General features: G+C 40.0%; 3 protein-coding genes and 1 pseudogene across 6 annotated transcripts; 2 read left to right on the top strand and 2 right to left on the bottom strand.

Moving 5' to 3' along the window:
* Positions 1-4,897: 4,897 nt before the first annotated feature.
* LOC126603841 (receptor-like protein kinase HSL1) lies at positions 4,898-8,522 on the top strand. Its single transcript, XM_050270832.1, has 2 exons — positions 4,898-7,605; positions 7,896-8,522. The coding sequence occupies exons 1-2, from the start codon at positions 4,983-4,985 to the stop codon at positions 8,330-8,332; spliced, it is 3,060 nt and encodes a 1,019-aa protein (XP_050126789.1). The 5' UTR covers positions 4,898-4,982; the 3' UTR covers positions 8,333-8,522.
* Positions 8,523-8,554: 32 nt separating this feature from the next.
* LOC126603858 (uncharacterized) lies at positions 8,555-9,799 on the bottom strand. 4 transcript variants are annotated; one of them, XM_050270853.1, is made up of 4 exons: positions 9,661-9,799; positions 9,139-9,224; positions 8,973-9,053; positions 8,555-8,900 (listed from the first exon to the last, which is right to left on the bottom strand). In XM_050270853.1, the coding sequence occupies exons 1-4, from the start codon at positions 9,692-9,694 to the stop codon at positions 8,715-8,717; spliced, it is 387 nt and encodes a 128-aa protein (XP_050126810.1). In that variant the 5' UTR covers positions 9,695-9,799; the 3' UTR covers positions 8,555-8,714. The 4 variants fall into 4 exon arrangements, with proteins under 4 accessions (XP_050126810.1, XP_050126811.1, XP_050126808.1 ...); XM_050270854.1 differs by having other exon boundaries at positions 8,973-9,029; XM_050270851.1 differs by lacking the exon at positions 9,661-9,799 and adding an exon at positions 9,448-9,614 and having other exon boundaries at positions 9,139-9,217.
* Positions 8,555-14,464, bottom strand: LOC126603843 (nuclear poly(A) polymerase 4-like; annotated as a pseudogene).
* Positions 14,465-15,553: 1,089 nt separating this feature from the next.
* Positions 15,554-19,671, top strand: LOC126603846 (endoribonuclease YBEY, chloroplastic-like). The gene is made up of 12 exons (XM_050270835.1): positions 15,554-15,982; positions 16,082-16,333; positions 16,435-16,530; positions 16,743-16,914; positions 17,063-17,131; positions 17,238-17,338; positions 17,514-17,606; positions 18,100-18,171; positions 18,254-18,373; positions 18,477-18,527; positions 18,784-18,972; positions 19,257-19,671. The coding sequence occupies exons 1-12, from the start codon at positions 15,632-15,634 to the stop codon at positions 19,422-19,424; spliced, it is 1,734 nt and encodes a 577-aa protein (XP_050126792.1). The 5' UTR covers positions 15,554-15,631; the 3' UTR covers positions 19,425-19,671.
* The last annotated feature ends 3,113 nt before the right edge of the window (positions 19,672-22,784 follow it).

Here is a 22,784-nt window from a genome sequence, read left to right as displayed (position 1 = left end):
ACCCCCAAGTCTCGCCTGGCTACGCTCGTCCTCCGGAAACGTCTCACCTCTATGTGAAACAACTAATTTAACATTAATTTGAAAGTACATAACCAAAATCGTATAATAACTTCTTATACGTTGCTTAATTGGGGTGTTTGAATATACCATTGTGGCCTACTCAACACCACAAGCATCCCCATATTTTTAGAAAAAATTTCTGGTGTCGCACGCGCCGGCCACGTGCTTGGCAGCGTTAGGGAATATTCCGTTAAATAGAAGCATATTCCGTTAAATTTACCTGACACCGTTAGTATATCCGTCAAAGTTGACGGAATATTCTCTGTCTTCTCCAGTGGTCTTCGCCGGAGCCGCCGCCGGCCGCCGTCTGCAATGCCGGATTCTGGAAAATCTTAAAACCTTTGTTTTTACTTTGTTTTTCAACCAAATTTCACAAATCTTATATAGATTTGAAGCTCTCAACAAGGAGAACATAATCTTACCTATTTGGGGACCTAAAACCTTCAGGAACTGGTCGGAAAATAGCTCAACACAAACGGCCAAAATTGGAACTCGACAAACCCGAGTATACCGACGTTCGAAGCACTCCAAAACTAGCCTAGGATCCTTATAGAGTTGATTAAGACCCTTTTTTAGCCTTATAATCTCGTGAAATGTCCACGATCACGTTTGAGTAACAGAGTACCTCGCCGGAGCCTATGGTTCTTCACGATTCCAACATCCTTTCTTCTAACAAAGGGTATGGTTAGGCTTGCTAGCTTGCAAGGAACTCGAGGGTGGTCCTTAGAAGTTCGATCTGTGAGGTTTTGATAGTGTTTGAAGATTGGAGGGTTCGGGTCGTACGGACGAGAAGGAAAGATAGAGAAGAGAAGAGAAGAGAGAAGAGGGTTGCACGTGTGTGTGTGTGTGTGTGTGTGGTCACGGGTTGGCCAAAAGAAGAACAAATCTCAGGCCCTAATTGGGCTATAGAATTTAGGGCTTAAGCAATTGAGTCCAAATGGAAATAAAACCAATCCCAATTCTACTTATTCATTTGTAACATTTTCGTTACGAACCCAATTTGGCCCTAACTCGCGTCAACACGCTCGTGATGACGCGTACAATTTAATTACGTCAGCGAGAAAAATAATATAAAACTATACGCATACATCCACGTCACTAAGCCTCGAGGGCATTATCGTCACTTTACACTCTCGGGGAGGAAATATATACAATAATTTGGGACGGGTCGTCATATTCCGTCTCACCATTGTAAACAATGCAATTTTGTATAGGATCTACAAATCAATGTGGAAGCCCACTTAGGCACTTGCATCTCTTGTTCGAAATTTTAATATTATTATTATATATTAAAATTTTATTAATTGAATATTAGAAGTGGTATTTTTTTTAGTGGAGAGATGTGTCGGTCCTAATATGAGCAATTGTAATTTTTTACTTTTCATGAATGCTTACATACTTTCTAAAGAGGTATCTCAGTTTCTATAAATAGGCTGTAACAAGAACATGATTGTTATATTATGTGAGACAAACGCCGATCAACCATATCGTAATAAGGCGTAAACTTGTCTTAAGGATAAAATGTCTAAACATTTCGATCGTAATTTCAGGTTTTTTAATCCAATTTTCAAGTGTATTAGCACTGTGTTTTTATGAGTGTGCATTAAATAGTTTATATATTTGCATAAATAATTTCTTGTTTTTATATGTGTATGCATTAAATAGTTTATTTATTTGCGTAAATAATTTCTTGTTTTTATATGTGTATGCATTAAATAGTTTTTTTATTTGCATAAATAATTTCTTGTTTTTTATATGTGATTAACCCGATTTTTTCCACCATGTCAATGTGCCTATTATCAATGTTATCTGAGGTATCACCAGTGTAGTGACTTCTATTCATGAAGCATTACAGCAAATTCGAGTACAAAATTAGGCACCCATATCAAGTGCTCTAGTCTAAGATCTCAAGACATGCGTGATATATAATATATTCCAAATTTTTTTATAACATCACAAGGATCATCTAGTCTAGCAACACTTAGTAGTTCTGTTTTGTTAGGAAAAGTGCTGAGTTGAAATCTTATAGAGGACAAATGTTAATAAAAATGAAAAACTTTTATAGCTATCAAATGCGATAATTTAGACGACATTCTTCTGATTTGCCATCTCAACTTTCACGTGTCAATTAACCTCTGCATACGATTGTTTTGGTTATTCTAATATTTTAAATTCTCCCCATAAAAAAACAATATCAACCTATGACACAACAACGTTAGCTAGAGTGCAAGAGATTCCATAAGGTGATGCATGCTGCAACCAACTAATATATGTAAATGTTATATATAAAGGAAACCTGTATATGAAGCGCACGATGTTTGTTCTTTACCTCACCAACCAAATAAGTGCATCATTCCTTCTAGATGCATGGCCCATCATGTTTCTTTCTCTAAAGTATATGCTAAAAATTCGACCGTTTTGTTCAAGCGCTGTTTCTTTAAGACTATTCTGGGGGTACGGGGATATGGGTATGGGTAGGGGATTTGGTTTTCTAAACCGACTGAAAACTACATTATCAGCCGTCAAAAGAACATTCATTTTCTTCCGACTCGCCTAACCCACTGTTTATTATGTTGTACATAATTAGCTTGATATACGCTGTTAATTTACATGTTAACAGTCTTAAAAGTTCGGATTTCAGTTATTGTATCACTCGAAAAAGTTTTAGCTTTTAAGTTTTATATGTTTGTAGTCCATCTTGTTAAAGTGATTGGATCTTTGATTTCCCCACTCAACTGACTGACTGTCTGTTGAATGCAACAGTAGCATATATAGGCGGCCTACTGGGATGCCGACGAGTGTGTTCAAAAGTTGCGAAGTCCTTAATCTTTATGAAGTTCTTTTGAAAAGCAAGTATTAGGATTTGACTAACAGGCATATTAGTCAATGACCAGACCATATTATGATTTTAATACACAGATATTAGTATAAATACAGACGAATTATTACCAACTACGAAATTTCTGCTCACCTACCGTGATCTGGTTCGTGCCATTTGTACTCTTTCTGACTTTTTTACTCAAAAACATAAACTGCAATCACATAATATTACGATTTAGTGGTATTTAAAATTGAGAGGTCTTAAGAGAATTTGAATCATATTATTGTTAGTCCGATGTGAGGTTAAACTCATCTCCTCTACTTTAGTGTGCACATTATTGCTAACTCGTTCAAAAATAAATAAATTGAATGAAGACATTGAAAATCTTTAATTTAAAAAAATTAATATACATAATGGGATAATCTAATTAGGAATGCTTGATAACAGAACAATAAAGCAAAGGCCCATGTTCTTCACATATTCACAAATAGGGGTGTGATATAAACGCACTATTTATTAATTTTTATCATTTGATCTTCTTCAATTTATTTAATCCGACAGTCGAGAATTAAGATGTATGAAAAGTAAAATGAGTGTATGGATAGCACACCCCTCACAAATATGCCCTCAATCACTTTCTGCAAGCTTATGGCTGAAAAGAATATTGCCACTCAGCTAATGACCATCACACTAAAAAGTTTCTCAAAAATGACAAATTAATTCCTCCCTGTAAATTCTGATCGTGGAAGATGTGCACACACTCGCTTCAAAGTTGTAGGATGTCCAATTTTGTTACATTCCTCGAGTTTGTAACGACTCACCTATTAGCTCAACTGAGCTCATTTGAAAGTGTTTTAAAATGATTGTAAAAGCTTTCATTGAAAATATTTTTAAAATCATTCCTTAGTGAAAATGCAAGTAAATTTTGAAAGAAAAAAAAAATACTTGAAGTGCTTCCTGCAATAAGAACATAATAAAAATGCTTTCAAACATTTTAAAAACGCCTCCAAACAAACCATAAGGATGGTTTATCAATTAAAAGCTATTTAGTATGGTTTGAGGATCCTCCTGATGCAGTACGAGATATCCTCTACCAAAACTTATCTTTGTAAAACAGTTGCTTTTATCAATAATATATCGATTCCTTTCAAAAACTAAATTATGAATGTCTTATTTCAACATGTAAAATAAGCGATATTTCTAATATATTTCAAATTAAATGTCTTATTTCACCATGATTTAGGTTAATACATAAAATTTAAATGAAAAAATCTATTGACATGCACACAACATGCTCACGCCCATGCCAAGAGACTAGTAAGACCCACTTCTAAAAACACCAAAACAAAGGCCGCAATCATGCAAACAAACCCACATAGGCGGTTTAGCATGAGTTCATTAATATTAGACTTTAAGTTTTGTAATCTATATTTCACAATCTACTAGTAACCGCCTTAGATCACCAAACTATTCAACCAAACACTTGTAATTAGAATATTCCTCAAAGTCTTAGATTATAATTAAATCTAACTGGATATAGATTAGCATCCCCTAGATTTTTATTTTTTTATTGCTTAATACTGTTAAACAATCCATATTTTCTTTAAACACAGAGATAAGAAAATGAAAACAAGAACGTATTAAATAATTATGGACTCATTTGTAAATGATTTTAGTTAAATGTTATTGGAATTAATCATTAATAAAAATGCAAGTGAACTCTGAAAAACACTAACGATGCTTCTTGAATAAAGCATTTCATATGCTTTTAAAATCCATAAACATTTTCTTTAAAATCGTTCTTTAGTCATTTTCAAAACAATTCCAACGGGTTCTATTTTTCTCGATTTTCTACCTAAACTCGTGCTTTATTGGCTCGGGTTGATGCGTGTCAAAATAAACCTCTAAGCTGACAAAACGACAAATGCCATGGCTGCATCACTTTCAGTGGCACAATGTAATTTGGAGAAATTTTGGTGGTACTTTGACAATCAGAAACGCATATAATCCCAAACCAACCAAGTTTGAATGGCAGCCGTTACTTCTCCCGCGTTTCCCGGTAAAATATCCCAACCGGAGCAGACGAACTGAACCACATGAAATGTCGAAAACACCACCTCCACTCCGACTTTCCCTTCTCCTCTTCGTCCTCATCTCCCTACCCTTGATCGTAATTTCACAATCCACAGACCAGTCAATCCTCCTCAAGCTCAAAGCACAGTGGGGCAATCCACCGTCCATCCAATCCTGGAACCCCTCATCCTCACCGTGTGACTGGCCGGAGATCAACTGCACGAACGGTGCGGTCACGGGACTCTCCCTCCGCAATATGAACATAACGAAGAGAATCCCGGCGACCCTCTGCGAGCTCCTGAGCCTCACGGAGCTCGACCTCTCTTGGAATTACATTCCAGGCGGGTTCCCGAGCTTTCTCTACAACTGCTCGAATCTCAAAGTACTTGACCTCTCGCAGAACTACTTTGTGGGCCCAATTCCGGCAGACATCGACCGGATGTCGCCTTCTCTAAAGTATTTGGACCTAGGAGGAAACAACTTCTCCGGCGACATTCCGGCGGCGATCGGTCGGCTGACGGAGCTGAGGACAATCAGGCTTTATATGAACCTGTTAGATGGGAGTGTTCCTAGGGAGATTGGGAACTTATCAAATCTCGAAATATTCGAAATGCCTTATAACCGAAAACTGGCGGCGGCCAGAATCCCAACGGAGTTCGGGAATTTGAAGAATCTGAAAGGCTTGTGGATGACACAGACGAACTTGATCGGAGAGATCCCGGAGAGTTTTTCAGATCTTTCGAGCCTCGAGCACTTGAATCTTGCGAGGAACAATCTGGAAGGGAAGATTCCAGGTGGGTTGTTTTTGTTGAAGAATTTGAGCGAGTTGTTTTTATTTCACAACAACTTTTCAGGGGAGATTCCAAAAGCCGTAGAGGCTTTGAGTTTGTCTCAGATTGATCTGGCTATGAACAATTTGAGCGGCTCTATCCCACAAGATTTTGGAAAGTTGAAGAATTTGACTGTTTTAAACCTGTATTCGAATCGATTAACCGGTGGGATTCCGGAGAGTTTAGGCCTAATTCCGGCGATGAGGGAATTTCGGGTTTTTAAGAACCTGTTAAACGGGAGCTTGCCGCCGGAATTAGGCCTTCACTCGGAGGTCGAAGCGTTCGAGGTCTCCGAGAATCAGCTGAGCGGCTCTCTGCCGGAACATTTGTGCAGCAGAGGAGTTTTGCAGGGAGCTGTTGCGTTCTCTAACAATCTAACCGGAGTGTTGCCGAAAGGGCTTGGAAATTGTGACTCTTTGAGGACTCTGCAGGTCTACAACAACCATTTTTCGGGTGAGGTCCCCTTCGGAGTTTGGACCGGGCTAAGTCTGTCGAGTTTGATGCTGAGTGACAATTCGTTTTCGGGTCAGCTTCCCGCCAGCAAGTTGGCCTGGAATCTGTCCAGGCTGGAAATTAGCAACAACAGATTTTCCGGTGACATTCCGGTTCAAGTTTCATCCTGGGAACGTATGGTTGTTTTTAAGGCGAGCGGGAATCTGTTCTCCGGGAAAATCCCAGTTGAACTGACTAATCTTTCTCGGCTGAACACTCTATTGCTTGACGGAAATCAACTTTCCGGTGACTTGCCATCTCAGATCATGTCATGGGAATCGCTGAATACTTTGAATCTCTCGAGAAACATGCTTTCGGGCTACATTCCTGCAGCGATTGGTTCTTTGCCGGACCTGCTTTACTTGGACTTGTCGGGGAACCAATTCACAGGCGAAATCCCAGCTGAGTTTGGCCGCTTGAGGCTCACTTCACTCAACTTGTCTTCCAACAAGCTTTCCGGAAAAATCCCAGATGTGTTCGATAATCTTGCGTTTGAAAACAGTTTCTTGAACAATCCGAATCTATGCGCAAGCACACAAATTCTAAACCTTCCCAGTTGTTACACCAACATGAGTGCATCCCACAAGCTGTCCTCGAAAGTGCTTGCCATGATTTTAGTCCTTTCGATCGCTGTGTTTGTTGTTATTGTTTTACTGACCTTTTTCATCGCCAGAGACTACCGTAGGAGAAAGCGCTGTCAGGACTTGTCAACATGGAAGCTCACCTCATTCCAGAGATTGGATCTCACACAATTCAGCTTGCTGGCGAATTTGACCGATAACAATCTCATTGGAAGTGGGGGATCGGGGAAAGTTTATCAGGTTCGCACCAACTGCCCAGGTGAATTTGTCGCGGTGAAGAGGATTTGGAACACCAACAAATTGGATGAGAGGCTTGAGAAAGAATTCGTTGCTGAGGTTGAGATACTAGGAACAATACGCCATTCCAACATTGTTAAGTTGCTGTGCTGCATTTCAAGTGACAAATCGAAGCTTCTTGTGTATGAGTACATGGCGAATCAGAGCCTCGATAAGTGGCTACATGGGAAGAGGAGAAGGCTAGCAAAGGGCATGGGCATGGCTCATCATGTTGTTTTGGACTGGCCGACGAGGTTGCAGATTGCGATAGGGGCTGCACAAGGCTTGTGCTACATGCACCATGACTGCTTTCCGCCGATAATTCATAGAGATGTAAAGTCCAGCAATATATTGTTGGATTCTGAATTCAAGGCTCGGATAGCGGATTTTGGATTGGCGAAGATCTTGGCCAAGGTGGGAGATCAGCACACAATGTCCGCTATCGCAGGCTCCATCGGCTACATGGCACCAGGTAAGAGCTTAAGTTTGTCTGTTATTTTTTTTATTTTTTTTTTAACAAATGATATTATCTACACTAAATGGAAGGGGTGGGCTTAAACTCACAATGGGCTATCAATAATGTGGTTCAAATTCGTCTTTGGCGATAATCGAACCTAAGACCTCTCACTTACAAGTAAAGAGGAATACCACTATATCGTAATAATAAGTGGCTAAATTTCTCTGTTTTGCATTCAATTTTGGTGCTGCATTCATATTTCGGGGACATTACTTTGACACATTGAATGATATTTTGCTTTTCAGAGTATTCTTATACAACGAAAATCAATGAAAAGATCGATGTCTACAGCTTCGGGGTAGTACTCCTGGAACTAACAACCGGGAGAGAACCCAACTGCGGAGATGAGCATACAGGCCTAGCAGAATGGGCGTGGCGGCTATACAGCGAGGGAAAGACCATAACTGATGCCCTCGATGAGGAGATAACAGAACCGTGTTACCTGGAAGAGATGGCTACCGTGCTAAAACTAGGACTCATTTGCACCAGCACACTGCCTTCAACTCGGCCTTCAATGAAGGAAGTTCTGCACATTCTTCGCGGCTATGGTCCTTCGGAAGGTTTTGAAGTGAAAAAGGTGGGAAGAGACTTTGATATTTCTCCCCTCCTCGGCGCTGCCACCTATCTTTCTAGTTACAAACGCAGTAAAAAGGTGGACGATAGCTTAGTTTACAGTGTGTAATGTATATAATAATTGAGACGCAATCCAGCCGCGATTATACGCCGGCAGCAAAGCGTCGGTAGGGGTTCCATATAGATTTTCTAACTAGTTTTCAACTTTCAAGATCAGTATAGCTTTATGCATGAGAGACGGGAAGCATTGTAAACACTTTTGGAGTAAATGCTCACTTTGTTCTAGTGTTTCGATATAACATGTTTCGATATCGCAACCGAAACGAGCTCGTTTCCAGTGTGAGAGAGAGTAAATTGCTTAAAAACTGTTTTACAATGTCGGGATGTACAAACTACTAAAAGTTTGATAAGTGTTTTATACAGAGGCATAATAAGAAAGCAAACCCGTCACAGCCTGCTCAGTTCAACTCTTGCTGAACTCTTTGCCCCGATTAAAGTGTCTTCCATGCAAATCTATACAGCTCAAATAATAGGGTTCTTGGCGACTGCAAAGGACACTCGTACTCTTCCATGAATTCATGATGCTTAAAACTTAGCAGGCCATTTTGAAGCCAAACATCCTGCGCCGACGCACCAAACCATGCGGAGTTCTTTGCATGGATGGAACTTCCCCGCCACTTTGCAAAGGCATCACATACAGGTCACACCTTGAAACCGTAATGAAATCCAGCAGTTAAAATGGCACTTACCCTTGTGCGAGCTCTTTTACTTGTGAAAGTGAGATTCCACCTATTCATCAGCGAAAGCTGAAAGGTTACACCATCGACCACCTGTCAGTCACCAAAGAGCCACCAAACCGGCCAGTATAAAGATATAATGATTTGGTTAAAAAACATATGAGTTTCAAACGCATGCCTTACTGTTGGCCTCTGCATAGATCCTGATTCCTGCCCTAGCTACATCTTCCAAATTGACAGTATCCCTGGTTGTGACAGTTGGCTCTACAATACAAGATCAAGGATAAAGACTTGTCAGGTTCCTAAAATTGTATTGGAGAAAAGAGACGAGATAGCCATGAAGGGTACACAAAACTAGCAAGGTATTAAGCACAGTTACTGGGAACAAATCACGTATAGTGGAGCAGAACCTGCCACCACAACATGCACCAGTTAGCACATTGTCTGTGCAAGAAAGGAAAGCATACAGAAAACATGTGTAAGAGAGTTTATGTTCAAAACCATAACCTCTTCTGACAAGGCATTTTGAAATACCCTATTCGCGTTTATAGAGCCATTTTTCCCAAGCGACTCTGGCAAAACCAAAAGTGCATCATCCGGCAAATATCCCCTCTCACCATCTCCTCCAAGAACTTTCAGTTTTCTCACTTCCATCTGGTACAATTCCAAATCCAGAGTTCTAAAATGGAGAGTAACTCACTTTGCAATTTTCTGACTGCTAGAAGTGGATCCATCCCAATGCACAATCAGCATTCTCCACCCCCATCTTCCGACTACATGGTTTGACTAGTTATTGATCAACATCAATAGCATCTGCTGTCCAATTCAGTAGTCTCCCAGTAGAGTTGGCCTCCATATTCTGCAGGTCAGCCAACGTCACATTTCCAACTCTGTCCTTACTTACGCCATCTCACATGTTTCCTTGGACTCTGAGATAGATGCTGCGCATGGAATTACCAGCTCCTTCAAGGAAAGAGGTTTCTCCAACTGTTCAGATGGCTTTACGTCATGATCCTCTTGTGAAGGATTGACCTCATTTCTGACTTTAGGGATTTCAGGAACATGCATAGACGTGCACTCATTTGCAGTATTGGATTCATGTGCAATATTATCAACCATTCTCACGTCTCCAACACTTCCTTTTCACTCTCTAACTGTCCAACAGACAATCTATGATCAGATTTCTTTTCTGCATCTCCAGTTGCCAGACACTCTAATCTAATGCCATTACTGAAGCTGGTATCAGGTGCTCCACCTGTACTACTTTCTGGGGCCACAGACTCCATCAATTGTGAACTAACAGACGTCTGCTTCTCTAGTTTAGCTGGCCTCATATCCTCCGTTTTATGATCAATTTTCCTCCTGGTATGTCTTTCCACAGATCCAGAACTACAACCTGCAGAATCTTCATAGGTTCTTTCGTCCTGCTGACTTACATGCCTCGATAATCGAGGACGCTTACACCCATCAGGGAAAACAAAGGGAGGAAGCTGCCTCCGGCGAACATGAGAAACATATATATCCATCCCGGGTTTCCAGAACATGTACATGTTTATTCCTTCCCTGAACTCATCAACTGTTCCACGTATATCAAATTGCTGACCTTCTTTACCTCTCAATCCCTCTTTTCTCTGCAAACCCATAAAGAAAGCGCAGTGTGGGCATGGCTTGGTTACGTCAACATATTCCTTAGGATATGGATGGCACTGCAGCATCCCTTTTGTGTCTCGCTCTATCTGCACGGAGATAAAATGCAAAATGTTAACACGAAAAACATTATAAGGCCTCGTTTATTAGAGAGGATTGGCTTGGATAGGACTATTCACTACATTAAAGGCATTTTGAAGGAAAAAATGAATGACAACTTTCATATTTTGTTCAAGTTGAAGCTCATTCATGAAGAAAAGATATCCCTATTAATCCCCACAAAAAATGGTAGGACTAAAAGGGACAACGTTTCTTCATGGTAACCTTCAACTTGTACAAAATAAGGAAGTTATCAGCCATTTATTACTTCGAAATGCCTTCAATATAGTGAATCTTTTCTAACAAATGAGTCATAAAAGCTTTCAAAACAACTATGGAAGAAACGTTTACCTTCAAGGTAAGCTGTCTAAACCGGGATTCCACCCATCCCTTCCAAGTTAGCAAGTCATCAACATCAGCTGCAACTATGTCCACTTGTAGATAATTTTTGTATGCCTCAAAGAAGAGATAAGGTTCAAAGAGAGCACTCCACTGGGCCTTATTCAGCTCAATCTCCTTTAATAAAACCAAAGGGGAAAACCCGTCAATAATGAAATAAAGCCTGCAAACACAGATATAAAAAAAAAATTATGCTCTCACCTGACATATCCTATTACCATGGTCGAACTGCTCTGCCATAACTCGTAAAGTACTTACTGAGACATTGTAACTAGAGTTCATGCAAGGGTATGCAGGAGTTATTATTGGCATATGATGAAGGCGGTCCCGAGGGTTTCTACGAGGGTCCCATGTATGGAACCCAAGTTCATTCTCTTCAATTGAACGTAGAATTACAGGATTTGGCCAACGCCACTGAGTATACACTCTGAAAAATCTGGAAACCAACATGCTAGGAATTGCATTGGGATAAAGCTGGCATATCCGAGCAACTAAGATAGCCCAATTCACACCACCAAGGAATCCAGTAACCTACACAGAATAGAAAAAAAATAAAGGAAATGTCATTTCGTAAGTGTAAAATTAATGAGTTAATAACAATGAAGATTCTGAACAGCTTTGAACACTGCCAAACTTACATTTGAATAAACACCACGTCTTTTAGCCCAAAACTTCAAACATCTGAGTGTCGTCCGGAAGTGCTACAGTTAAATAGAGTGTCACAAGTTGAGTCAATTCAACCTAGAAATAAACCAGGGTGAGAGATAAGACATGATCAACCTCAACATTGGGGACAAGTTTAAGAATTTGATCTGCAACCCTGCAGCCGTTCAGACTTCGAACAGTTTGCTCATCAACATCATATAGCACAGATCCATGTGAGATATCCAGATCCTGTTGACAAGCATGTTCCAACACCACATCAATATCATAAAGGACACCAGGACCACATCTCTATAATGATAGCAGCTTATGCATCTTCAAATGTTAGTAGTAAACCAATTTTCCACACTACTAATACCAGAACCTTAGATGGCCCAGCTGACAAAACAAGTGAGGAAGGAAGCAAGACAAAATTACATGGGCTTGGAAATGGCTCTTCGTATATGGTCATATGATCACGAAACACAATGAAATGGATAAAAAGAACAAAAAGCAATAGATTTCAAGAAAATGAGTTTTGTACTCACATCTGGAACAACCAAAAGAGATATGCTTGCATACAAAAGATCAATTGATATTCCCTGGAACTTGAATTTCATGACGGGGACATGAGCATCAGGAACTGGTTGAAGTTCAGTAACCTCTTCCAATTCATCCAGGATATCATGCAATATAATAAAGAAATCTTCCTGCAGAACGAGTCAATTGTGAGGCAGAGCTGCAGGTTACAATTCTGGTCGAACAAATTAAGAAAGAATCGGGATTATATATATGAATGTGTGCGCATAAATCACCTCTCGATTCACATATGATGGCCCAACACACAAAGTGTCTATGTCAGCTCCAGGCCCATGAACCTGTCACAGAAAAACATAACATTTATAATACAGGTACGATGGCCATAATGATACGGGGAACAAGTAGCGTAAATAGTTCTGGATTCAGTAGTTGGACCAAACAATCAAAGCAAGAACAACATCCAATCCTTTGTTAAGGTAAATTTGACTAAACAATCAAAACAGCAGCAAATTCTACAATAAGACTAATGACATAGGAGTGGTTATAAGACTGATGACATAGGAGTGGTTCACCGTTGTGGAACTAACTGTTCTCATAGACTGAAGCACTGATGATCCTCAGATGTTATATATGTTGGCATGATCACATCCAATGGCAATGGCATCGGTTTCAAAGAACAAAGTCCTAATAAGGGCTTGTTATTCTTATCAGGTTTCATCATAAATGTGAACCATCCAGTTGGTTTTAATATCAGCTTATCCTTGGCTAATGGACATGTACCAGTTTTTTAATTGCAAAGCATGGATCCTTGCTTGCCATATCCAAGCATAAGAGTAGCAAATAAAATCACTAGAAACGGATAGCATACCATTCTGGATCATAACCCAAATCTGTTCGTGAAACTCTAGATGATGAAATTATCCCCCACCATATAACAGTAACATGGGTTAGAGGGTATAACTTGTAAACAGAGTTAAATAGAGAGAAAAATATGCAACTGTAGATCCACTTGCAAGTTCCAACAGAACATACCTACAACAACGATAATAGAAAGCAAAAGAAATTGATGGTGCACCACCACTAGAAGTAATCGTTGGAACTGATATTTACCCCAAGACGATAAGACCCAAAAGTAAAAATGACAGCATTCGCATCCTCCACCATCTGATCTGTGTAGCCTCTTCGACTTGTCAATTGCTTCACCCAGCCTTTCACAATCTACAGTAAAAATAAACTCAGTATTACCAATTACCTCACTGAACGAAAGTACCATGCAACCAAAGGGAAATGCAAGACTTCAAATCCATGGCGTATAAATGACGACAACAATGGTAAACATAAGCTAGGAGTCCAAAAGGAACCGACTTATTTTCCTTTAGGTCACAGTTACACACAACTGACAGTAAGCACAGAACAACACCACATTGGTAATGCTTTAAACCGACCCGCCAATTGCGATAATATTCTTAGTCATTTCCAACATCATCACATTACTGATTTTTCTCACAGCCTACAATAGAACAGTGAACTATATATCTATACCTGATCAATGCGGCCAAGAACCTCTTCTCTCTTCGCAGCCTCGTCTTTGTTCTCATAAAGCCCCGAATCAATCAAGAACTACCAAAATCAATACAAAACAGATAAAATCAGCAACTTGCAAATCAAGCCAAACAAAAATAACCAATCTTTGACATCATAAAGCAGATTTATGCACGCATCCGTGTACCTTTTCGAGTTCGACATTTCGTTGAAGATCGTACTCGGTGGGACCCGAAAGGAAGATCGGCTTCGTGATGCCGTAGTGCTTTGGCGGCTGTTCAGCCGGGGAGGATGCATTTGGATCCTCGGAACTCGCCATTTCAGCACTCGAGCTAGTGGGATTGACTATTTATCGAACCTAATTGAAGAAACTGTTTTGGAAAATGGGGATTAGAAGGCAATTCGAGTTGAGAGTGCGGGTTACTGAGACGATCGGAACCCTAATTCGTCGGCGGAGGAGAATCGGAAACTGAATTAATTGGCGGAGGAGGCTGGGAGAGACTGAGGGCGATCTGAATTGGGCTGTGGAAGAGAGAGAGAGAGATAGAGAGAGAGAGAGAGGTCAGAAGAGGCGGTAGAGACGGTTAGGGTCTAGGTTTCCTGGTAGGCTGAACCGGATTGGATCGGACTGCGGACTCGATTAAATTAAAAGACCCAGTGCACGTTAAGTCCAGCTGGTCTTTTCCGTTTTCTAAAATTACATATAACTCCCCAAACTTTGATTTATTTTACTTTTATGCACAAAAAGGTTTTGGAAAAATTGTAGAATTGGCATCCAATATACCACTTCTTTGAAGTTATTGAACTAAAAGCTTTTGACATTTTACCACGCAAGCTTCGCAACTTGTTTGGCGCCTTGGTCCACATCCGTCTATTTATTATCAAATCATATAGCATGTGCCAAGCACGCGAGACTTGTCATTAGTGTTTTAGTAGTGTTTGAAAAATCTCTAAGCAGTAATCAGACGGAGCATAAGAGCCTAGAGCTAAGATGCCTAGTGCCTAGGGCCATGGAAGTTTTTTTTATTTATTTAAAATAAGAGTCTATTTATATTTAAAAATAATACATAATTATATAAAGAAACATAAATTACAAAATAGAATGTTAAATAAATTATAAAGTATTATAACACATTAAAAAAATGGGAAACAAGCATATAACGAATGTTCATCCAAGTATTCAACAATTTTTTTACAATTTATTAATATCATAAAATACAAAATGGAAGTTATTTATTTTTGTCTAAGAGAAAGAGAATTACAATCCTAAGCCATTTTCTTAAAAACAAAAAATTGAAGCAAAAAATGTCACAAATCGCCAGCTCGCCTAGATGGCTAGCCACCCGAGTGCCTAGATCTGCCTAGAAACCTTTTTTCTCTAAATACTTAAGAATTAATCGCATCGATGATTAGTCACCTAGGTGGAGCCTCTTAAAACACCTAGGCGGAGCCTCTTAAAACACTATGTTTTAGAGAAAATTACTACGCTATTTGGGGGGAAAGAGACAGCACATAAACACATATCTTGGGGGTAAATGATTCTAGTTACTATAGCCACGAGAATGACTTTGAAACAAGACCGTTGTATATTTTAGGTGGTTAACTGTCATAAACAATTAGTTTAGCCACTAATTGCATAAAAGTGAAAATATTTGGGTGACATCTGAAAATTTTCAAAAGTTTGTGGAGAATAAAAATCCTTCTGGCCGGTAACGTCACTGTCACTGTCCGTTTGCTACTCACAAACCGCGAGGCAACCAACCAACCAATCACCACTCACATTGCGAGCTCCGAAGGTCTACATGCTCCTCCACCTACCCTCCTCCTCCTCCGCCACTCAAATGGCGCGTTACATCCCACGCGCCGCCCTAATGTCCAGCTCATTGTTTCCATCTGCGCCGGGTTTAATCTCCCATCCGAAAGCGCACCTCTTTCAGGCCTCCGTGTCAACGGTATTCGTCCGCGGACTTCACGCGACGCGCGGAGACAAATGGAGATGTGCAGCCAGACCGCAACTGATCCGGGGGCGAATCTGCAGTTCGCAGAAGGGCGAAAGGAAGGTGAGGCGGCAATCCACGAAAATCAAGGAGAAGGAGCTGGAGCTCGATGTCAGTATTTCTATCGAAGAAGCATTGAACAATCCCGAAATCTTGGTATGTAACGATCACCAACTGTTTGTGTAAATGTCTCTTCTGTAATACCATTATAGCTGATTTGATTGACTGAAGTGAAATGGAGTTTGAAAATTGCAGAGAATTGCGGAATTGCTCCGGCTGGATGCGCCGGTGGCGGTGAAGCTAGCGTTTGATGGGCTGAAAGATTCAGTGTATAAAACAAGGGACAATGCTATAGGCGGTGTTGCGGGATATGAAAGCGTGGAGCTTTCCGTGCTTCTTTGCGATGACAAGTTTATCCGAAAACTTAACAAGGAATGGAGAGGAGAGGACCATGCTACTGATGTTATTTCCATGTCCCAGCATGTCCCTGATCTTAAGCTTCCCATGGTACTAGCTCGTTCGGTTTTATCTATCATTTTCTTCATTAGACTATAAGTAAAGGATGTAATTTTGGTGATATATGTTTGATGGCCATTGCATGTTTGCAGCTTATGTTGGGGGACATTGTGATATCTGTTGAGACAGCAGCAAGACAAGCGGAGCAAAGAGGCCATACGCTCCTTGACGAGATGCGCATTCTCATGGTTGGTTTTAGAATATGATTATTTGTGTTTTATATGTTTTGAAGAGATAAGTGTTCTCTATGATGAATATTATTTGTCTGGAAGATGTGTGAACCCTTAAAAAAATTAAAAAGGCATATTCAATTGAATGTGTTTTCTGCAAGTGTTACAGAGTTCGTATTTGTAATTCTCTACTGTAATTTGATAACTTTAGTCACTGGACCTTTGTGTAGGTACATGGGTTGTTACATTTGTTAGGATTTGATCATGAAGTTAGCAAATACGCTGAAGTAGAAATGGAGAAGGAGGAGGATCTTCTCTTAAAGAGTCTTGGGTGGAAGGTAAAAGGATTAATTCAGAGCGCATATGATGCTGAAACCCATTCCGATGGGGTCAAACTAGATGGTAAATTTTATCTTCTTTTTTTCTGTCTTCTATGGACCTTATTTTGATTTGTTAATCGTTTAAATTCTTCATTTAATCTGTAGCTGCGATTCACTTGGTTAAAGTTGAACTTTGCAATGATATAATCTTACATCTGAGTTGTTAAAAGACAGGAAGAAAGAAGGCAGCCCTCAATACTATAAGCAAAAGTTCAGATATATCTTCTGTGATATGGATGGTAAGTTTGGCTTATTGTGTCTTACGCCTGTACTTTATTTTATTTAGCTTGTAGGTTATAGCCTTGTGTGGACTGTTTTTATATGTTTTTTTTTCTTGTACACAAGGCACCCTTCTCAACAGCAAAAGCCAACTGAGCTCCACGAACATCCAGGCTCTGAAAGAGGCCTCATCAAGGGGTGTGAAAATAGTGATAGCAACAGGAAAAGTGAGAACCTCTTTTTCTGTTCATTCTCAGGAGACATTATACTCAGAAATGTGTTATACTTTTTACTTATTCTTGTGTTCTACTGCTGGCCAGTGTTACCTCTTACATGATTTCTTGATTATTGAATAGGGTTGATTCAAAAAAGTTTCTGATTGTTGACAGCTCTTTGGAACAGGCTCGGCCAGCTGTGATTCGCATTTTTAAGGAGGTAGATTTAACTGGAAAAGACGGCATTGTTTCAGAATTTTCTCCTGGGGTTTTCTTGCAGGTTCTCTTTTTTCCTTTGAAAATTTCATCTAAGATTGTTGCCAAGTTACATGTGATGAACATGGAACTGCCTTCACTAAGATACATGATTACTCTTCTGTCCAGAGAGCTGCTATCTTAACATTTTAAGTTGCTTTGGGTAAATCTCATCTCATGGAAAAAATTTCTCACGTTTATCTGCCCTCGATCTACATGTGATACTCCCTGTTGTGAGCTTGATAAGGACAATAGAGGGAACCGCGATATCCACTCATGTTCCCTCTTAAACATTTTCATGCTCTTTGTCACCGAACTTTTATGTAAATTCCCACCACCTCAAGTATGTAATGAGCGACTTGACCTCTGTAATGCTTGGTCAAACTTGTAAGAAACAGAATTCTCAGTGCTTGTTACATATATCATCTCTCCCTCTTACTCTTAGGATGATTTTTTTGTCCATCTCGAGTTGATAGTAGTACCTCTTGTCTTTATTGTCTGCCTCTGCTTGATTCCAGGGATTGCTTGTTTATGGTACACAAGGTCGGGAAATTTTTAGAATGAATTTGGATACAGATGTGTGCAGAGAGGTAATAGTTTGGTGAGCCATGCGTGAATATATTATTCATGGGCATGTAATGAAATAAATGACCAGATGGTCTTTATGTGCAGGCATGTCGCTACTCTCTGGAGAATGAGGTTCCTCTTATTGCATTCACCGAGGATCGTTGCTTATCTCTATATGATCACCCACTTGTCGATTCCATGCATACTGTATATCACGAGCAAAAGGTGCAAGTAGATTAATGTTTCATCATGGTCATAAATATTCTTTACTGCCTGAGGTTTCTTTTTGCGCCATTTTATATATAAACTACATGTAAAATATTTACAGGCAGAGATCATGCCTTCAGTTGGGCATCTTGTGGCTGCTGCTGGCATACAGGTACGCCCCTCAAGGAGGAACAATACTCTCCCCATCCCCCTGTAACAAAGAGAAGAAAAAAATGTTAAGCTTAGGGCTTTGCTATTAATTTCTGTTGATTCATAGAAGAATGAGGTTTCTGTCGGAAGGCCATTGTGTAGCGTCTCCGATTCATACCATTTGGTCTCATATGTAAAATATGATTGAGTTAACGTAATATCCTATAATTCTTGCTCCATTTGGTTCTTGTAATGACGCACACCTTATCGATATATAGAAACTTGTCTTCATGGACACTGCTGAGGGAGTGACAACTGCTTTGAGGCCATACTGGTCCGAAGCAACTGGAGATAGTGCCACAGTTGTCCAAACCGTGCCCGACATGCTGGAAATTGTTCCCCCCGGAACCTCAAAGGGGAGTGGAGTAAACATGCTGCTTGATCATTTGGGAATCACTCCAAAGGAGGTATGGACAACAAAACTATTCTCCTATCTCGTTGTTTTAATGGGCGTTTGATATTTCCCTGCAAATATAAGCATACATCGTGAAGGTTAAAAATTGGAGTCGTTCTTATTATGTTATAAGCAGCATTCGTTGTTCCAAGAATAGTTCAAATAGTATGTTTAACCATCCGAATCCACAACTTAGCGATGTTGGCAGATGATAAGGCCACTGTCATTGACTTTCTGTACTTGTTGCATACAAATACCGATGTTATTCCTGATTGATTCTCTTAACTTATTTTTCAGATCATGGCTATTGGCGATGGGGAAAATGATATCGAGATGCTTGAGCTGGCTTCTTTAGGCATTGCTCTTAGCAACGGAGCAGAGAAGGCGAAAGCTGTGGCTAACGTAATTGGTCTCAGCAACGATGAAGATGGCGTAGCTGATGCAATCTACCGGTACGCATTGTGAGCTTCTCTTCAAGACAAAGAATAAGTACAATACAGACATAGCTTAATAACTATGAGCTTCTTTACCGATACAAAATTGATTGCAGAACTGCTGCCGAACTTAGCGAAAGAGTTGAAAATTGCCATTTTTACACAACATTTGTGGTAAATAATATTCATTTGTGGAGTCAATCCTCCATCCACAACGCTTGTCGATTATTTTGCCAAAGATAGAAATAAAAAGATTCCCAATATATTCTAAATGCAAACTGATAGGGTCTCATGGTTAATTATTTATTTGCCATTGAAGAGTGGGTTTGGTGGAGTGGGAGGGAAAGGAGGAGGCGGTGGGTGTGGCCGGGAGGTGAAGAGGGTCGGGAAGACGGATTTTAAGGTGTTTTTTTTTTTTTTTACTTTTCTTTAATTAATTATTTTTTTTACCACGTGACACAAATATGGCAGCCACGTCAGCTCTTAACAGAACAATGGATGGAAAATGTAACGGATGTATTATAATGAAATAAAATAGTACTTGAGGTATGAAAGTGAATGTTTTGAAGATGTTGTATGATGTTGTAATAGACCTTAAACCTGATATGGTAAAGTGTAATTTATCCTAAAAAAATATGACAAAAGAGGATATAAGTTCGAATTCGTGGCGTCTCCATTAGATTGCTGCTCACTCACAAGTTCTACTCATCCTCAAACCCTAACACTATGTTTGGATGAAAAAATTTAAGATTACTAAAAAAAATTTAAATGACGGAAATTGAATTGATGAGATTTTATTTTTTAGAAATTGTGAACTTTCTTGTTTGGTTAACCTAAAGAACAATGTAATTGATTATAGAATTTGTTATTTTTAAGCTTTCAATTATAAAAATTGAGAAATGACATCTATTTACATGAAATTTAAACTTAGGAATTAGAGGTTCCAAATTTCAAGTTATTTTTTTTCACGCGAAAATTCTAAATTCCTATATTTATGAATCCAAATAAAGAAATTTGTACATATCAATTTACAAATTCTGATTTTTATTTATTTCATCGTCCAAACACAGTGCAACGTTTCTTTTCCAAAATCCCCTACCGTTTCTTTAACATTCTCCATGAAGAGCAGCATCCAACCTCCCCTTCTCAGTCCGCCGATCCCTTTCCAACGCTCTGAATTTCTCCCCTCCCCAGTCTGACGCCTCCAACCTTTCCTTCTCAGTCCATAATTCCACGAAACAAGCAGTCGCAGAAATGGCGCCTCCCATGTCTCGTCGTCGAAGCGCCACCGCCGCCAACAATTCACGGCAAATTGTGGGATCCTTCAGAAGTTTTATTTTCTTCAGATGGTTGTCCAGGTCTCCATTCAAGAACTCAAAGACCACGAAGAAGAATAAGTCGTCGGCGGATGATACAAGTGGTCATCGTCTCCATCAGTCCTACAGAACTCGGAAGAGCGACCTGGCCACCACCGTGTTTCAGTATCTACCTGAAGCAAAAACCACCTGCTTCAAATTCGGAGGGGAGTTTCAATACTGCTGTGTTGAATTTTTGATGTGTATTTCATATCAAAACAATTACAAGATGAAACATATATATAGAAAAGAAAGTAGACATAAGCCTAACTTGCCTAACTTGCCTAACTTGCCTAATTTCCTAACTTGTCTAACTTGCCTAATTTACACAAAGAATGTTGACTAGCCTAACTTCACTAGTATTCAACATGTTTATTTCATGCATGCATTTTAACAAAAGATATGACTTGCATGCATTCCAACACTCCCCCTCAAGCTGGATCGAGGGGATTCCTTGAGCCAAGCTTGGACAGAATGCGCATGAACTAAACCGTAGGAAGAGGTTTAGTAAAAGTAACGCTTTGCTTCTTGCTGCGTCATGTTACCAAATTCCCACTTGAAATGGCTTCGTGCCGCAAACAAACAGTAATGGCTTCGTGCCGCAAACAAAGAATAATGGCTTCGTGCCACAAACTTGAACAACGTTAGGTAGAGCTAAAGCATCCATCAAGCTCTCAGCTTCATAATGTTCTCCAGCCATCTTGGCCTAGAGTAAATGCTTTCCAGCCATCTTGGCTTAGAGTAAATGTTCTCCAGCCATCTTGGCTTAGAGTAAATGTTCTCCAGCCATCTTGGCTTAGAGTAAAAGAAACTTAGCGGAAACGATCAACAGAGCCAGGAATTTTGAGTTCCTGCTCTGATACCATGTTGAATTTTTTATGTGTATTTCATATCAAAACAATTACAAGATGAAACATATATATAGGAAAAGAAAGTAGACATAAGCCTAACTTGCCTAACTTGCCTAACTTGCCTAATTTCCTAACTTGCCTAATTTACACAAAGAATGTTGACTAGCCTAACTTCACTAGTCATCCAACATGTTTATTTCATGCATGCATTTTAACAAAAGATATGACTTGCATGCATTCCAACATGCTGCGACTTATTCCCCGAAGAAATCCTACGGGAAATCCTGTTGAGGTTGCCGTCAGTCAAATCTATAATTAAGTGCAGCGCCGTGTGCAGGTCATGGAGATATTTGATCCAAACCCCGTCCTTCATCGCCGCCCATCTCCGCTGCCGGCTCAGCCTCAACAGTGACTGTAGTCTCCATCTAGTAAGAAACCGCTCCCACATTGGTGGTTACTTGTTGTATTGGGATAAGCCTGCTGCTTCTGCTTCTGGTGATTCTTCCGGATTTGTTGGTGGTGAGTCTTCCGGTTCCTTTAGCATTAACAGTAGCAATACCAAGATTATAACTCCTTTGACTTACAAATCGACTACTCGCGGTCGCGGAATCGAAGAAATCACTTGTTCACAACCCTGTTACGATCTGGTGGGGACTTGCAACGGCCTCATATGCCTTGCTAATGACGCCCACTTCTCCCCCGAAGTCCCCACATTAATTTGGAACCCTTCGGTTAGAAAGTTTGTGACTTTACCCCTTCCAAGCATTGCCATCCCCGATACTGTTTATGACACAGACTGGGATGATTGGGTTATACCCACTTCGGGGTTTGGCTACGATTCCCGCACCGGTGACTGTAAGGTCTTGAGAATTTTGAGTAATTTTTACTGTGGCGGTGCTGCCGGGGACACCCCATTTGGGGTTGAGGTTTTCTCCTTGGCAAGGGGCTCCTGGAAGAAGTCCTTGTGTTGCTGGCTGCTTTGCTATGTGTCGCAGGATCCCCGTCCTAGACATGTTTTCGTCAACGATGCTGTGCATTGGTTTCGGTGAACCTTTTCAAGCCCCAATGCACGGGTTCGAACCTCCAGGATTTCTGAGAAGTTTTTTAATTTTTTTGGAGAAATCAACAAAACCCTTTAACCCTAGCCACTAGCAGCCATACCTTTTATTTTTATTTCATTCCCCT

The sequence above is a fragment of the Malus sylvestris genome, chromosome 15 (assembly GCF_916048215.2).
Source record: "Malus sylvestris chromosome 15, drMalSylv7.2, whole genome shotgun sequence".
NCBI classification, from domain to species: domain Eukaryota; kingdom Viridiplantae; phylum Streptophyta; class Magnoliopsida; order Rosales; family Rosaceae; genus Malus; species Malus sylvestris.
This window is presented reverse-complemented; position numbering and strand designations above follow the sequence as displayed.

What these genes read in the sequence shown, in the direction of transcription:
- LOC126603841 (XM_050270832.1), top strand. Translation starts at nt 4,983, where the DNA reads ATGTCGAAAACACCACCTCCACTCCGACTTTCCCTTCTCCTCTTCGTC. An exon ending in CATCGGCTACATGGCACCAG is followed by an intron (nt 7,606 to 7,895) that starts GTAAGAGCTTAA and finishes TTTGCTTTTCAG; the next exon opens with AGTATTCTTATACAACGAAA.
- LOC126603858 (XM_050270851.1), bottom strand. Translation starts at nt 9,614, where the DNA reads ATGGAAGTGAGAAAACTGAAAGTTCTTGGAGGAGATGGTGAGAGGGGA. An exon ending in GTTATGGTTTTGAACATAAA is followed by an intron (nt 9,218 to 9,447) that starts CTCTCTTACACA and finishes TGTAGAGCCAAC; the next exon opens with TGTCACAACCAGGGATACTG. An exon ending in ATGCAGAGGCCAACAGTAAG is followed by an intron (nt 9,054 to 9,138) that starts GCATGCGTTTGA and finishes GGTGACTGACAG; the next exon opens with GTGGTCGATGGTGTAACCTT.
- LOC126603846 (XM_050270835.1), top strand. Translation starts at nt 15,632, where the DNA reads ATGCTCCTCCACCTACCCTCCTCCTCCTCCGCCACTCAAATGGCGCGT. An exon ending in ATACAGATGTGTGCAGAGAG is followed by an intron (nt 18,172 to 18,253) that starts GTAATAGTTTGG and finishes CTTTATGTGCAG; the next exon opens with GCATGTCGCTACTCTCTGGA. An exon ending in TGGCTGCTGCTGGCATACAG is followed by an intron (nt 18,528 to 18,783) that starts GTACGCCCCTCA and finishes ATCGATATATAG; the next exon opens with AAACTTGTCTTCATGGACAC.